Raw genomic sequence first — 18,446 nt, 5'->3', positions numbered from 1 at the left:
AAAATATAACTAGGTCGGTACCTACTTGGTTTTGGATTTGTTAACTCAGTGAAATTCACAGACAAAATACCTATTAAACTTCTGTCACGATTTCCACATGAGGCGAAACCGAAATGGATAAGTTAATGCTGAGTGTGCATTTTGCCGAATTCAATCGGACGGTTTGTTCTCCCCTACCACCGGGGATTCCCAGTAATAAAGACACGGTGCTGGTAGTGATGCGGAGTTGCCACTTCTTAGTTATTATTTTGATGCTTATTAGGAAAATATGTTTTGGTCCCCAATTTAAGAAAGTAGAAGTATTAAGCTTGAAGGCTTTGTGGGGCCCCTCCTAAGGTCGGGGCCCCCTGCCTTGCGGGCCCTGCGGGCCTGTCAGCTACGCCACTGTACTGACACTATAAAAAGTGGTAGAAATGGCTCAGTTAGAATTAAACAGTGAAGATTGCCAAAATATATTTTTAATTCTTGGGAAATATGACAATTGTTACTAGAACATGTCTATCTAGAACTATCTACTACAAAATATCTCCTACTCTTGATAACGTGAAGTGATTAGCTACTCAAAAATTGACAAAAAGGAAACAAGCTGTAGTCTATTCTTATTAATAATGATCATACTATTGTTCTCGGTTACGATGCTGCTTATCCCGAAGCGTCATTACGTTGTAGTTGTAGTTTGATAGTAGTTGTAGTTGTAGTGAGATAGAGTTTTATAGCCATACCTACCAATGCCATATATTCATCCGGAGTAACCTAGTTGAGTCCCAGAATTTATAATCCGTCGTTCTAATAGCCGAGTTGAGTCCCGAAGATGGGTAAATTGAGTCCCGGCCTACCTGGGGCTTAGTCGGTGTACGTAATGATTTGTAGGAATTAGAAAACAGTAATTTATTTTGGAACATAATTTTATTGTAAAAATATATACCTAAAATATTTACAGTAAAAAATATAACCCACAATTACATGCTAAATCATTTATTTAACTATTCTAAATTTTTCACTTCCAATTTTGAGGAAATCAAATTTTGATATTAATCTATTATTTAATTTTAAATTTGTTCATTTACAATTTTTTTATGTAAGGGTTTGTGCAGAATATTTTTTTACTTTTTTTGTACTAGATATTAACATACTTTTCATTTAACAAGTATATTATAGTTATTAAGGTACCAAGGGTATTATAAGGATAATAACGTTTGAGGTCAATGGTGTATAGACCGAGGGCCTTCGCCCCGAGGTATATACGTTGATCGAAAGCGTCATTATTATAATACCCGTGGTGCCTTCAACGTTTAATATCCGACTAAATTATTCTTTATATGCAAAAAATTTGAATGAATTTTTAAGTAATTAGTTTTTAAATAAGTACATTTACCAGAAATTGTCCTAACGTAATTGTGGTAATCACAGTTTTACTTACGAGTTTTATTTGTCAACTTGACAGTATTTAACTCGTTATTTAAATTTAATAGGCCCTAGGGCGTTATTTTTCAATAACACGCCCTTGAGCGTTATATCGTACTTAATAGACTTCAAAATAATGTCATTATTTGTCAAATAATAAACCAGTCGGACAATAAAACTGTTAAAAATTGAAAAATATGAGGATGAGCAAAATAAAATGATGAGTTAAACCCGGATTCAAAACGCTTACATGCGTTCGTCGTCCGCTGTAAACTGCTTGACATATCCGCCCATATATTTCCAAACCTCAGTGACATGACACTTTGCTGAATTGTTTGTTCAAAATCTGCAAATACCGTTCTTAAAGCGAGTTTTTTATTGCATTTCCCAATTTGTTCTGTAAGGTATTTAAGTGCCAGTGTATATGTATATTTTTGTTTATTTGGCAATAGAAAGAAAACCAAAGGTATATAAATGATCTTCTTTTAGACCATGGATGGAGAATATTTGCTTAAAGAACTTTGGGCAATATTCAAAAGTTCCATCTATATAAATGGTGGGCAAATCTGCTAAAAATTGTAAATTGCTGTTGCAGGAAAACAATATCGTCATTTCGTAACTTCTCATGCAAAATGTTCATAGGTCGTTCACTATTCGCTTCAAGGAGTTACTTAAAATTTGACGATTGAGTACTTCTTCGTTTAATTCACCATGATTGTGGTCATGGATAATTTCCGTCACTACGTTGTCCCCTTGAGTTTTTAAAAATGCTTTACATTTTTCTTTCATCTGCGCACAAAAAGATTTGTGAAAACGATATTTGAAGCCATTCAACACAATCAATTGTTTTCCTTTTTCATTAAGAACAATTTTCACAGAACTCATTTTGGCAATCACCGTATCATATACAGATAGATCGCACTCTCTACTAAATATTTTGTGGTGTACATATATTACTTTTTATATTTGATTAACATAAATGCCTAACCAATAAAATACTTACAAATTAAAAAGCTATTAAAAGGTAATTATAAGGATTACGATGCCCGGGACTCAATTCGACCATCTAAATATTTTGACCCTTCTTAATTCAGGTATACGGGACTCAATTTACCTATGCCCTATTCATCGACTTAATAAAACATAATGTTTAATAAGCACAATTCGCATTACCTATTGGAAGGAACATTTAACAAGCGTACCTACATAGTTTGCAGGACCAAATTTTTTATCGCTCGAGCAATGTGAGTTTAATGTCTTTCGTAGCTCAATAGCCAGGTACTGTGGCCAGGTTGTAGCTCTCTATTTTTATGATGGTAACATAATAAACGTAAACTGCTAGAAATTGCGGTTAAATAATTTTCTGATAACATTTTTTCATGAATCTGTTTCACTATTTTACTATTTTTTCATCACGATCGAGCTCTCGATCATTGTTCCAAAATTGTAAACCAATTTGTAGATAAGACATTTGAAAAGAGGTGGGCAGCCAACAATGGTGGCCCCCTCGACCACCAAACATAAGATCTCTTGATTTTTTTTATGTGGTGCTACATAAAAAATGAATATATTCCCATCCCCTTGCAATAAAGGAAGATTGTGGACTTACGAGTTCGCAATGCATTCAATTCTCTCCCTGCGACAATGATTACAAACGAAAGAGTGATAAAAGCATGGACGTATAAATAAAGATCTTTATTATTTATACGTCCATGGATAAAAGGGATATATAAGTGCTTGGAAGTTCAAGGACAAAACTTTGAGCACATGTTATAATGTGGGTAGGTATGTATATGTGGAATTGAACCGAAAAATTGTGTGCTTCACTTTTTTAACTTCTTGTTAAAGACAACCAAAATATGTTAAATTTAGTTAAAAGTCCAGTGGAACCCCGATAAGTCGGCCTCCGATAACCCGGAAGTCCGGATAACCCGGACCGATTTTTATCAGACAAAACATTTTTTTTTCAATTTGACTGAGGTTAAGTATACAACTGTAGGTAATTTAGATGTACTGTGCATACAGTATGGTGCAAATGAAAGGAATAAATTCGATATTTCGTAAACCAGCGACATTAAGGAAAAATCCCGAAACAGGTTCGATTTTTATTTTTAAATTTTGATATTTTAGCGTATATATTACACAAGTGACGTCATCTATCTGGGCGTGTTGATGTAATCGATGATTTTATTAAATAAGAATAGGGGCCGTGTGCTAGCTCATTTGAAAGGCTATTCAATTCTCTACTCAGTAATGTAAACATTAACATAATTATATATACAGGGTGTCCAAAAACAATATTTTAAATTAAATTGACAAAAAAAGAAGAATGTATGTAATTTATTTAATTCAAAATACTTTTTACTCTTATCATAAAATAGAAAAAAAATGGTTATTTGAAAAATAAACGTTGATTTCCGCTCAAATTCAATGTTCAAGCCAGCTCCCGCTAGGCACCTGCTTTTTGGAAGTTTGAACATTTAATTTAAGCGAAAAGCAAAGTTTATTTTTCAAATAAACATTTTTTTCCTGTTTTCTGACAGTAGTAAATGTATTTTGAATTAAAAAATTACATACATTCTTCTCTTTCTGTCAATTAATTTAATTTAAAAAAATTGTTTTTGGACACCCCGTATAAATAATGATGTTAATGTTTATATAACTGAATAGACAATTGGATAACCTTTCGAATGAGCTAGCACACGACCCCTATTCTCATTTAAAAAAATCGTTGATTACGTCATCACGCCCAAATGGATGACGTCACTCGTGTGGTATATATGCCAAAACATTATAATTTAAAAATAAAAATCGACCTGTTTCGAGATTTTTCCGTAAAGGCGCCGGTTTACGAAATAAGGAATTTATTCCTTTCATTTGCACCATACTGTATATTTCATGTTTTTGGAATTATAATGGAGTTTATCTGTAAGTATACCGTACTTTTTAATTTTTACCATATTCTCCGGCTAACCCGGATTTTCGATAACCCGGATCGGCCGCGGTCCCGATTAATTCGACTTATCGAGGTTCCACTGTATATATACTCTTCACGATACTACGGATAGGTCATGGCCGATCTTGATACTTTGCAGAAAATAAAGCACTGTTATTTTATCTCTCTTCAACCGTCGGCGTGATGTCGTGTATTGTCCGTCTCTAAAGATCTCTGTCTTTGGTCATTTATTTTAACTCATGCATAGGTCTTTTTCATATTCCTCTAATTTGATCGATCCATCTTGTTAGGGATCTTCCTCGTGATCTTTGGCCTTCCACCTTTTCCTGTATAATGAGTCTTTCCATGTTTGTTTTCTGTGTTTGCTCTTATAACATGTCCAAAGTATTTTAATTGTCGGAGATGGACCTTACTGAAGAGTAGTTGGCTATAACTTTTAGCTCTTTTAAAAATGAACTATTTGTCCTACGGTCGTCCAAGAAATTCGTAACATTCGTCTCCAACAGAACATTTCAGTGGTGTCTATTTTTCTTCTTTACGATTGTCTCAGGGTCCAAACTTCACATCCGTAGGTCACTGTTGGGAATATTAAGCAGTTGATCAACCTCTTCTGTAACGCTCTTAAAATTTGACAGTCCTTCCACACTTTGGCCATTTTTGCTGTGGCAACTTTTGCTAGATCACATCTACGTTTAATCACATCTTGTAATGACCCCGTGCTTGTGATCAACCCAGATATAAATATGAGCTCACAACCTCAAACGGGTCAATTGTGGTTATGTGTGGATTATTGTTATGTAGTCTATCCACTATCATGATCTTTGTCTTTTATGTTTAATTGCAGATCAAATATTTGACCAGTGGTGTTTCATTTAAAACTATTGAGTCAGTGTGGTTTGAAGTTTAAAGAAATGGCGTATTATTTGTGAACACCCTGTAATTAGAAATTCGATATAAATTTTTTTCAGAACGTTACCTAATCTTTGTGTGCAAAGGTTTTCAAGACATTCTGTTTGTAAGTGAATGAGCTATTATGGAAAGTTTGTGACAATATGTTAATTGTTTTTTAAAATGAAATTCAAACAATATTAGGAAGTTTTGATCTTTGGCCTCTTTAACCAATTATTGTGTCTAGAATTTTAAGCAAAATTTAAAAATTCAGAAAATGCAATAATATACAGGGTACATGTTGGACTCGTATTTTCCTTCACTTGTATATTCCACTTGGAATTATTATGAAACCGGACATGGAAAGGGGACCTGTGACGGTATAGGAGGCACAGTGAAAAGAACCGCAGATCGGTTAGTGGGTGAAGGTAATGATCTGAGTACTTTTGACATTCTAGTAAGCAAACTGAGGGAAAGACTTAGAAATATAACAATACATGTTATAGAAACAGATAGTATGACAACGATGGCAACTAAAATAGAAGCTTGTAGATCAAAAACTATTCCTTTTCTTGGTACAATGAAGGTGCATCAGGTTACTCAAAAGCATATCATGAGTGACCCCATAACTCTTTCTATGAAAACAATGAGTTGTTTTCAGTGTTGCAGAGACGTGGATTTAAACCCTGAACACAAAGACAGCGAGTGCCCCCACTATGAATTAGGAAAAATTAAATATCCTTCTAGAAGAACACAACTTCAAGATTATTTTAATGAGGAAGCTGAACTTATTTCTTGTGAATCACTGCTGCCTGAATTGTCTCCTAGTCCATACATTGAGCAAAACAACGTACAGGAAACACATTTGGAAAATGTAAAACCAGGAGATACCGTTTTGATAAAGATGAGGTTCAAAAATCAAGAATATCGTTATGTTTGTTCTATTTTGGAAGTACAATCTAAAGAAGAAGAAGAAGAAGAAGAAGAAGAAGGTCAAGAACTGAAAGTTCAGGGATTGCGCGTTTCGAACCCCGAGAAGACTGATTTTGTCATTAGAAATAATGACATTTTCACCGTTTTTCACAAAGACGTAATTCAAATTTTGCCTGCTCCTACTATTCTTCTGAAGAAGAGGGTAATAACCTATGTGTTCCCCGAATCAATCAATGTGAATGAAAAATAAATATATGCTCAGGTGTTGCATACAATTTATTTGTACTTATCGTTTTTTGTTTATTCACATAAAAGTATTATGAAAGTGAAAAAATGTTTCTTTTTAATTTGAAACACGGAATCCATTTTTATTGTGTTTTTGCAAGTTGTTTCTTGTTTTTTTCTGTTTTGTTTTGTTTGTGTTTATTTGTTCATTGGTTAAGTTTTGTTTGTACTAACTTATAAGTATGAAATCAAAATTTGTTTAATTTGTTTGTTATCATAATAAATAAACATACGCCCGTCGTGTGTATTTTCTTTCTCTCCCCTGTTTCATAAGATAAAAGTGAATTTTTTGTCATTATAAGCCATCAAGTTGAGCTATCAACTTTCTTACATGAAAATATTATGATAACACTACCTATTTCACCAAGTATAATAAGTTCATTTGGAGAGATTTACATATAAAAACAATTTCTATGAGAAATTATTCTCTCCCCTGTGCTTTCTTTCTCTCCCCTGTCACCACGCACAAAGAAAATGGTCATTGCAGGCCATCTGGTAGAGCTACTGATTTGCTGACTTTGGATTATGAAATCTCTAGATATAATCTAGATTTTATTAGCAAATTGAATTAATTTTAACACAAATTTAAAATATATATATAGATATCTCAAATTACCACTCTTTCGTAGAATGACCCATATAGGGTGTTCCATTTAAAATACCTACCAAATTTGTTGTTCATTTCTGGTGTAACCGGAAATGACATACCTGTCAAAATATTTTCTTCGTCATACATTTAAATACCCATACCTAAACCAATTTTCATGAATATCGTGTAGTTTTTGATATACCTATAGATACTGGTAGGTCGTTGCGAAACACACTGAATATTATTATAGTGTTAATCTTTTCTAGGTGCGACTGCAATAGATGCCATATGTAGCGGCTTCCGAACAATATTACTGGACGACTGTTGTAGAGGAGTAGACCTGCTAGATATTGAAAAGACTAAAAATACGATGATGAAAAACCACGGCGTCGTAGTTAGTTCAGACAGAGTAAGAAATATGGTTGAAGGTAACGACAGACGACCAGAGCTAGGTTATAAATTAGCGCTAAATTTAAGAGAACAAAAGAAAGAAAGTCAGTCCTCTTAATCTTGTTAATGTTTGAAGTGTATGTGCTATATAGTGTACTTAATGTATATTGCGTGTTATTTTAGGTAGGCATTATTGACTAGATTAGCTATGTTTTTGTAAAATTACTAGATTAAGAATTAAGGAATAGATTCCAAACTATACCTACACACATCGAAACTTATATGGAATCACCTGCTATTTCTTATTATTTCGGGCGAATTTAAAAAAACGAACACACGAAGTCAAACAATATTTATTTTAAAGCAATTTAATAACAAATACATAACAATTAAATAAAACAATAACGTATTTAAAAAACAAATTGAAAGTAGTTGTTTTAAAGTCAATAGCATTCAAAATTTCAATGTCAAACGAATAACGTTTAACTTGTTTTAATTTATTTTTTTTGTATTTTGTGGTAGTCAGTGTTATCACCTCTAGTCCTTATTCAAGCTTCAGTTTGCGTGGGCACGCTCCTAATCAAATATCAACATTTTGTTGTGGTAGGTTGCTCTATCCTTTAAAAGCAGCTTGTACTAGCCGTGCGGTGTTTTGTGGATTATCCCGGCGAACTCTAATTTTTTCTTTTAGGCGTATCCCACAAATACTCTATAGGATTAAGCTCGGGTGCGCAAGCAGGCCACTCCAAACAAGGGATACCTTCTGCTTCAATGATGTCTGTAGTCACTCTAATGGTATGTAGAGGTCCATTACCATGCAATAAAATTAAATTTTCTCCTGTTGCGCCTCTCCAGAGCCTGACTACAGGTTATCAACATACCTGTGAGCAGTTGAAATTGATTGTATGAAAATTAAAGGAGCTTTTTTACGGATCGCAATTCCTCTCCAGAACATTACACTTCCCCTTGTATATTTGTGAACAGATCTGACAGTTTTCGTTCTTGCTTGTCTTCCTCAACCTCTAAGTAGACGATTTCGTGGGTCATCTGATTTTCCATCTGATTACATTAAATTCTGACTGTTTTTGAAAATAGCACATTTTGTCAATTCCCAATGTTCCAGTTTTGGTGGTGAAGACACCAATTTAGGCGATCAATCTTGTGCTGCCTGGATAACTCGAGAACCTATAACTGTCACCTGCTGTATACTTCTTGGTACGAACTCTTCTTCTTATCCTTTTAACTGAAACAGATACACATGTAGCTTCCAAAAGCTGCCTTTGGAGCTGCAGGTGAGAAATGGTTGGGTGTCTTCCAGCTGATTGGACAATTAAACGATCATGGAGAGCCGTTATTACTTTTGGCGACATTTCCTGGCTTTATTTTTGAGCTTTCCTAGTTCCTGTTACCTAGCATATGTTTTGGACAGAACGCCCTGTATTACGCCTAGCTCTGCAGCTATGTCCATCTGAGAACATTACTTTCTCCACAAGACCAATAATCTTTCCTCGTTGTAAGTTCTATAACCCCACATGAGGCATATTTTCGTTTTTTGACGCAAAAATTAGTTTATTTATTTTCGTTCAACTTGCAACTCAAGCAAATAATCTATACCGTACCGGGCTGTACTATCCGATTGTCTTGTATATTTGTTAATTTTCAATAAAAACCTTTAATCTTCGCAACAATTTCGTGGGTCATCTGATTTTCCATCTGATTACATTAAATTCTGACTGTTTTTGAAAATAGCACATTTTGTCAATTCCCAATGTTCCAGTTTTGGTGGTGAAGACACCAATTTAGGCGATCAATCTTGTGCTGCCTGGATAACTCGAGAACCTATAACTGTCACCTGCTGTATACTTCTTGGTACGAACTCTTCTTCTTATCCTTTTAACTGAAACAGATACACATGTAGCTTCCAAAAGCTGCCTTTGGAGCTGCAGGTGAGAAATGGTTGGGTGTCTTCCAGCTGATTGGACAATTAAACGATCATGGAGAGCCGTTATTACTTTTGGCGACATTTCCTGGCTTTATTTTTGAGCTTTCCTAGTTCCTGTTACCTAGCATATGTTTTGGACAGAACGCCCTGTATTACGCCTAGCTCTGCAGCTATATCCATCTGAGAACATTACTTTCTCCACAAGACCAATAATCTTTCCTCTTTGTAAGTTCTATAACCCCACATGAGGCATATTTTCGTTTTTTGACGCAAAAATTAGTTTATTTATTTTCGTTCAACTTGCAACTCAAGCAAATAATCTATACCGTACCGGGCTGTACTATCCGATTGTCTTGTATATTTGTTTATTTTCAATAAAAACCTTTAATCTTCGCAACAATATCAAGTTTTTTCAAAAGAAATAAATATTACTTTGAAATACATGGTGATTCCATATAAGTTTGGGTGTGTGTATATAGTACTTCGGGGCAGTTCAAGTATTACTTAAGCAGATTTATTACAATTAATTACCGTCCCCCCATCCCCTTATTAACATAACGAAGCAAAGCGCTTACCAGCTCCCGCTCAATAGAATAAGGTACAATTGAGCCCATTAGAATCAAAACCTGCTAAATCCCAAATTTTTCGATTTCCCTTCTTTTACACATTTTCAAAGTTCAAGTATATATTAATCTATAGGCATAACGTTTCGGCTCAAAACCTTCTAAATCCGATTTAAAATACCAGTGGAATCTTGACGTGTTATGTCCATTTCCTTTATGAACAATAAAATACTTTCTTTTCTTTTATATTTTGTGTTTTTCTATCAATTATATCAGTGGTTCAATACCCACTTTTAGTGCATTCATTTTATTGTTCCTAAAAGCAGTTGAATATGAGGAATTTGAACGATATTATGTGAGCTTAGAATCAAAATCTGTTAAATGCAAACTAAAAGTACAAATTTCTGAAGATGTAAAGGGTATGCCGAAAAATGACTCTATACCAAATTAGTGAACCATTTTATAACATTTATTGATGCCCCTTTGATTGAGAAATGACGGATACTTTTTGGAAAATTTATATTTTTAATGGTTTTTTAGTCTCCTGAAAAATTTCAAAACATGGATCTAGCAGGTTTTGATTCTATAGGCCTCAAATATGACAATCTTAAGCAAGATTACGAACAGAACAAACTTGTTTTTAAATTTCTGGTAAGCATCCGAATCCATAATTTTAAGTTTCGATGTTATTATGTGTTTGCTGCTCAATGTTGTGTCTGCTCACTTTCAGCCGATTTATTTATTTTATTTATCATATGGCATACAATATTAACACGTATTTAATTAAAAGCAATATAAAACGTTACGTGGAATATGTATTACAAACGAGAACATCTAATGTATTAATACAATCTAAGACATTTTCGGTCGCATTCAGGAACTCATCAAAATCTCCAGAAAATCGCCTTCAGGGGCATTCTTCAACAATGTGACCGACGATCTGTCATTGCGCACCACAGTCACACTCGGGAGAAGGACTTTTCTCCATCTATGTAAACATCTATCGCTGCTTGTTCTTATTCTGTTTAGCGTTTCCATGTATTGCGGGGCAGTTTAAAGCCTGGCGGTTTCTGATCGATACAGGCCATTTGGTGGGCTTCCTGTGTTGAGTCGCTCTCCCATTGTGTTCTTCAAGCGTTGGTGAGGTCGAAATGTTCCTGATGTAAGGAGGTAGCCCTTAACAATGGAGGATATCTGTAGCACAGTCTGTTCATTTCGATATCAAGCTTAGCATGATGGATAAGTAGTTTTTAGCCTGGCTTTTTCGATATTCTCTGAGAAGAGAATGACTTCTTCGTAGTTTCTGTGGTGAAAACTGACTCACAATGGGAAGCCAATAGTTCGTTGTTGGTCTAATTGTACCTGAGATCATTCGCATTGTCTGGTTTAATTGAGTGTCAATAATCTTCGTGTGTTTGTTATTGAGCCATACCGGGGAAGCATATTCAGCTGCCGAGTATACAACACCAAGAGCGGATGATCTGTGTACAAATTCATCCGACTTTGAATGACTACGTCGTTCTCATCGAGCCATTCAACATCCTGGTGCTCTAAATTTTGAATAATGCATATAAGTTCATTAGCACGACGAGAGCGACTCTTATAGGCCTAACTTTCATATCGGTGTGCCAGTTAACTTTCTTCTCTCTTCTCGATGTGACGATTTAGTGACTTCATGGATAAAGACCACAACGTTTTGCATGTTCGATTTAATAGCTTTAATTTTACCTTCCTCTTCTTTTAATAGAAGAAGGATAAAATTTTAATAGACTATGTCCTGTCTCTTCTGTTACAGTCTCTGCTTCGATCCGGAGCTCCAGCTCTTGTACCATCGTCTCTCCTTCCATCTCGTCTTTCTATGGGTCGATTGGTGTTGGGCTTCTGTGTCTTTGCCCATTTCGCCATACGTTCAGGGTCCATCCAATCTACGTGGTCTCTCCACATGCGTCTTCGTGCTCTTGTCCATCTCACTTCGTCTTGAACGCCTAGCTCTCTTAATGTGTCGTCGTTTCGTATCCTATCTCCGAGTGTGAAGAAATCATCCAAAACCAAGTCATGAACTGTTTGTTTTACTTTTATTGGTGGTGGAAGCAACCTGTTGTCTAACGTGAAATTCACACTGAGATTGCAGTACGGTTAAGATAGGAATGCGCATTCAGTGTTGCCACAGTTCCTGTGCGACGCTCTTGAGAGAGCAATCAACAACTGGTGAAGACCGACAACCCTGTGCGTTTATTCCCCATTAGAAATGTATTACCCTATCTTAGCCGTACTGCATTCTCGGTGTGAATTTCTCAATTGTAATCTGAATAAACCACCTCTTGGATGACATCATTCTATGTTTCTACATTTTACAATTTGAAGTATTTGTTTTTACGACATGTTCTGAATACCATTTAATACCTGTGGAATTAAGATCTTGTTCGCTCGGCCCATATTTTGGAGTACTATGATAGCAATCAATTTCCATTCAGCTTTGTACTTCAGCTAACACATTTCCTGTAAAACTTAGAACGATTATTGGTATAACCGTTATAACTTGGATTTGTGTATTTCAAACTACATCTTAATAACTAAACAATTCATCTTCAGTGAAAGTGACTTATGTGTAACACAAACACTAACTTACCGAATCGTCAATCGTACCGAAACGAAACGACAGATTGACTGAAGAAATATAGAAAAGTGAATAGTGTGCGGTAATTCCCCTACTTGATTTTAAGGCGAGTACTTAAACGAATACATTATTTTTAAGTACGTGTCGTGTAGAGGGGTTGCAATATGTGTTAAAAAAGTAAATAACAATTGCTGACGTAATCACCACCTGGACCCACCCGCCCCTTGTCATCAAAAATAAGCAAAACAAAGACCCACCCTCCCCCTATAATGCGTACGTTTAATACTTGAACAGCTCCTTTTATAGTACTATGACAGTACTTAATATACATAGTAAAAAATTGTTAAAATACACAAAAATATATTTAACTCGACTTGTAAATTATACATTGAAGTTAAATTTTAATAATAGTTGTTTTATTTAAATTAAAATTAAAGGTAGGTAATAAAAATAAACGGAGTATCAAAAGTAGTCGACGAATTTCCAGAACGTAATAAAATCATTTGCTGAACATGTCGCCTAGTGAGAACAATAGTGGCGAAACTCGAAAATTAACGTTTTTGAGTTAAGTCCATCAATCGACATCTAAATATGCCCTCTTTTATGTGCAATATCGGCTAACAATTATTTAATTTCCTTATTACTAGAGGGCGCCTACAAGTCTTTATGGTGTTGTAAATTTGTCAAATATTTTGATGCGTTAACGACGAAAGCACACCAAACTTTACATCAATACTGGCGAATCTGTAATTACGCCGTGCCTACATGTATTTGAAATATTAGATATTTTATTAAAGATAGTAGTACAATGTGCAATAGTGGCGAATGAGCACTTTTGTCTGTGTGGTAGTTTTTACTTTTGTGTTTTTTTTTATAAAACTTCTTACAGAGAAACTCAGTTTCAATCGTTCTTAGGTACTTAGAAATAGCAAATCAAGAAAGCGTCTATCCACTTTGGATCAGTATTGTTTAATTCCACACTATCGAGAACCAATATTCATTTCTAAAAAGAAGTCTTAAAAAATAAATCAATTCCTTCTGCCCACAATCATTTCTTTAGTAGTTTGAAATACGAAACATATGTGAGTGTAATGATGAATTTAATTTTACTATTCATAGTTCTTTTGCTTACTTTTTATCGTTTATCATGTTTATCGTTTTCATAATTATTACTTAAGATCTTATTTTGTTATTTTTCTATTGTACTTTACTTTTATTTTGCGCATAACTGGTGTGTACAATAAAATATTTTATTTGATGCGTTTAATTTATTTTTAAAAGTAAATTTTTTAATTATTTAAAACAGAAACTAAACTGTGGTAGTATAGTAGTATTAAAGTATAGTGGCGAAACATCAAATTAAACATCTTCGATAATGCAATAATGGCGTAACGCAGAAAAAAAATCAAAAATAAATACAATATCTATCTTTTCTTCAAATAAAATTACTTCTACTAATTGGTTTACATATCTAGAAAACACATTATTAGAAAAATTTTGCAAAATGATTACCTATAAGTCAGTTATACTGTTTAGCAGTTTCATCAAAACTTCAAATACGATTATCTCTAAATGTTCATTTTGAAGTTTCGTCACTATTGTTCTCACCAGGCGATGTAACCTCTAACTGAAATTGTTCTCTAAAGACTCTACGCTATTTCTTTCTCGCTCAGGAATTTGCCTGTAGCTTTAGTGACCTGCGACGTATTGACTCCAGATTCAAGTTAATAAGATCTTTTATTTTAAACGAGATGAGGAATGAGGAACAAGTTTCGATACTCTCATCATATATACTTTCATACTTTCGATTTCAATACATACTTTCGATTTCGAAGACTTTTCCTTCAATAATTATCTCACAGATTGAGAGACAAAGACACGATTTGAAGGACCTAACGAGTATGTTCTTAATAATTAAATCGTATTAAAACAGCGGACAATTTCTTTTCTATTTTTTCGAATTATTATCACTGCGCAATCATGCCATATCATCAGCACAAATAAAGCCACTAGTTCCAAAGTAACTCGGTAAATCGATTGTATAGATGCTATAAAAAAGGAGTGCACATATACTCCCCTAGGTAGACCAGCTTTTCTTATCCATCCAACCACTATCCTTAGAAGGAAAATTACCGTAAAACCGACGATTTTAAGGAATGCATTTTGACAATATGCAATCCCTGGTTAGATTGTATACTTTTATTTAACAAAATTTGCTCGTTGATCGTAGCATAAGCAACAGTTAAGTCAACGTATGCGACGCCAGTCATTTTCTTTCATCCAACCAAACCCATTTTCAATATAGGTGCAAACTATATCGAACCTACGGTGCAAAGTTGAATGTATGATTGCAGCAAGATTTTCCAGCTTGTTCATGTATCAGTTTCTCATCGATTGTTACAGAGATTCGATTCAGTATTATTTGTCTAAAAACATTGGCACTACCCTGGTTTTGCCTCATAGCTTAGATATTTAAAAGCATTTAATGCATGACTTTTTCGGGAGAAATCTTGTTCTTAATTTAATACATAAATGTGATCTCTGAAACACTAGGTACTTAATTTTTTCTGTCGTCGATGTTTATTCGGTCTCGATATATAAAACCAAACGATGTTTCGAAAAAAAAGCTGTGGAAAGGAAAGCCATGTTTTTTTTTATATTAACCGCTATTACCAGAGAACGGCAGTTCTCGCCAGTGGCGCACACCTACACCCCCTACACGCGACACTATATATATACACGAAATTTTCGATTTTCTAAATCTGACTGAATTGAAAATTGGGCCAACTCCCATCTTAAAGTTCAGGAAAAGACTCACCCATTCATATGTCAACCATCCATTTTGGTCCAAGGGTGTGGATTTTACGGTCCTTCCTATTTAGGGTCTGTTTTTGGTTCTTGTCCCCAAAACTCCCAAAAACTTCAAAAATTTAACTCCGATCTTTGCGGCTTCTAATAGAACCGATCATTACCTTTCCAACGCATGTCTAATTTTGAAAATCGGTTATACCGTTCAAAAGTTACCGAGCTCAGAAATATGAGTCAATTTTTATTTAAAAAAGGGAAAATGTTTGTGGATATGTATGTATGTATGTATGTGGAAAAGTTAAACCGATCTGAATTTTTTTTCTATGTTTGAAGAGGGGGTGAGGGCCGATTCAGAACCGGTGTAGTTTGTGAGTTTTCGCTACCCATAAGCCAGCTATAGCACTTAGTAGGTACAAAACGGCATATTTTTTGGCGGTATATATCTTCGGTTCAAGAAGAGACAGGAGAACAGTAAATACACCAAATCAATAGCGTTAAGTTGAGCTTTCAAATGGTGTCTAAGCTGTCAGGATCAGACATACACACGGCTCAGTATGGCCGAAAAACTGAAAAACTAAACTTTGAAAATTTTGGTTTTTCGAGAATTACTCAAAATTTCAACCTACGAATTACGCCAATAACTGAGCGTTTCTAGAAGGACTCTAGACGAATCTAAGTGTGTATACCTTATATCCGGGAAAATTCGAATTTTTAAGTTATAGGCTTCGTAAGTATGACCAAATCTATTTCTTATGGGAAAAACGGTTTTTCAAGCTCAATAATTCCTGTAATAGCTTCAGTTATCATACTTGACCGTAGATGCATAAGATACTACTTGTCAATACGTTTCAAACTCATGTTTAGTGAACAAAATCGGTTAAGCCGTTTAGAAGTTATTAAGCTACAACAGTATAATCCAATTAACGATTATTTCCTAAATGGTTTATGTAGTTGTAGTGGTTACGACGCTAATTTGATCTGGCAACGGGCAATCCGAGTTCATTTACCAGCCATCCCAATATTTTTTCAATCTATTTCGAATAGAAAAAAAATCTAGTGTACATTCGATGGACACTAGATCATTTGGAAAATAATGCGACAAAGGCGACCATTTATAAAGCTTAACGTGTAATCTAAAAACATTGGATTCAACTTTATATATTTAATTTATAAATAACTTTGAAAAACTCCTGATTACAAGAATAAAAACCGCTAAACGCCGTAAAAATGAGTGGCGCATACAATATTCTAGCTACAAAAGATCTGATATGAATATTACGTGGCGCGAAAATGTATTTTCATTTTGATGCAATAAAAATTTCTTTTAAAGATTTTTTCATAATATTTGCTAAATTTGAAGTAAACGCGCCACAAAAGAGTTTCAAAATTCAAACTGTATCAAAGTTACTCTTTTGTGGCGCGTTTTACTTTAAATTGGTCAAATATTGTGAAAAAATCTTCTAAAATAAAACTAAAATTTTATTTTGCATCAAAATGAAAATACATTTTCGCGCCACGTAATATTCATATCAGATCTTTTGTAGATGGAATATTGTATGCGCCACTCATTTTACGGCGTTTAGCGGTTTTTTATTCTTGTATTATCTACAAATATTAGCTCTCAAAATTCTATTCTATTCATATGTTTCACTCAAAATTCACTCACAATTATATTCTAAGTTCTATTTATATCAGATAAACAAGACGTTAATATTAATAATAATTTACTCACGGTTTGCGAACATGTTAATAGTTATTTTCCTAACAAGTGCAGAAAGTCATTCTTTTCCGCACGCGACTGCAGTTTGCCGAACGACGCGAAGCGGGAGTTCGGCAAGCAGTCGAGTGCGGAATAGAGACTTTCTGCAAGAGTTAGGAACAATATTTTTTCTAAGTCTTTAAAAAATTACCAAATCTTAATCAATTAATTTAATTAATATGAAAATACATACACAAATTAATTCTTTGACAAGGTTGTCACAACCAAACTTTCAATATAATTAGTTAGCATGACGACGATCTTGGTTTCCATGACGATGATTCAAAACGACTGTTATTGTCTACCGATTTGACTTTCGAATATTATGTCAAAATAATTTTATTTCATCGAATGGTCGCGTTAATTTCATTAAAACAGGAACACAATAAGATATATTTGAAATAAATTAGTAAATAATATCTAAATATTAGTTTATTGCATGTATTATAATTACTTTAAGTAATTAAATTAACACGCGTGCGGAAAAGTAAAAACCGTGTGCGGAAAAGTAACAAGCGTGCGGAAAAGTAACACGCGTGCGGAAAAGTGAAACTTTCTGAACTAAAATGCGTGCGCGAAAGTAGACATTTTTGCACGCTCGTAGAAAAAATATGTTTTCATTCTGTTCAAGTAATGGTTTTTTCAGATGCCAAGGAACTGTCATCGTAGAAAGTAGAGAAGTCAATGACAGAATTTAATATTAATTCTGTGGCTTGGTTCTAAATCGGGCCACTTACGATACCTACTGCGGCGTAGTTAAATTTTTTCGAATTCAACTGACAAAAGTTTTGATCGTGTGTGACCGTGCATCCAAAAAATCGTTACAATTTGACCACCCACACAGATACTGGCCTGTTTGCTGCCGTACTACAGAATTGATAATTATCGACGATTTTGTCGAACTACACCGCAGTATCGTGAGTGGCCAGCTTTTAAGAGCCAATGTCAATATTTTGCTTTTTTCGAATTCAATATTGACAAAACAAAACAGCAAAAATTGGCTCTTTTAGCATCAAGCCACGAATTAAAGGTGACAGAAACGCGGGAGAAATGATGAAAATGTTAAAAAATCGAAGATACTATCAAGAAAAGCAAAAGAAAGGCGCTACAGAACTGGCACAAGACCAGTTGTTGTGCTTTATGGGTGCGAACCATGGACGCTAAACAAAGCAGAAATACCAAAGCTAGAAGTATGGAAATGAAAAGGTTTATGCAGAATATACGGAGGAAAGAAAATAGAAGACATACGGGGTAGAAGAACCAATAAAAAGGTACCTAATGGAACTTTATGATAGTCCATCAATAATAGCTA

The 18,446-nt window shown here is 34.4% G+C and overlaps 1 protein-coding gene across 1 annotated transcript in view; it reads left to right on the top strand.

The window, feature by feature from the left end:
* Positions 1 to 12,975, top strand: part of LOC114325323 (nicotinamidase) — a 100,599-nt gene extending 87,624 nt beyond the window's left edge. The window contains exon 5 of the mRNA XM_028273366.2: positions 7,322 to 12,975. Coding sequence (XP_028129167.2) covers positions 7,322 to 7,563 — 242 coding nt within the window. The 3' untranslated portion in view covers positions 7,564 to 12,975. The remainder of the gene's footprint in view (positions 1 to 7,321) is intronic.
* Positions 12,976 to 18,446: the final 5,471 nt, after the last annotated feature.

Source organism: Diabrotica virgifera, chromosome 6 (genome assembly GCF_917563875.1).
Source record: "Diabrotica virgifera virgifera chromosome 6, PGI_DIABVI_V3a".
Taxonomy (NCBI): domain Eukaryota; kingdom Metazoa; phylum Arthropoda; class Insecta; order Coleoptera; family Chrysomelidae; genus Diabrotica; species Diabrotica virgifera.
Note: the sequence above shows the minus strand (reverse complement) of the source record. Positions and strands in the feature narration are given on the sequence as shown.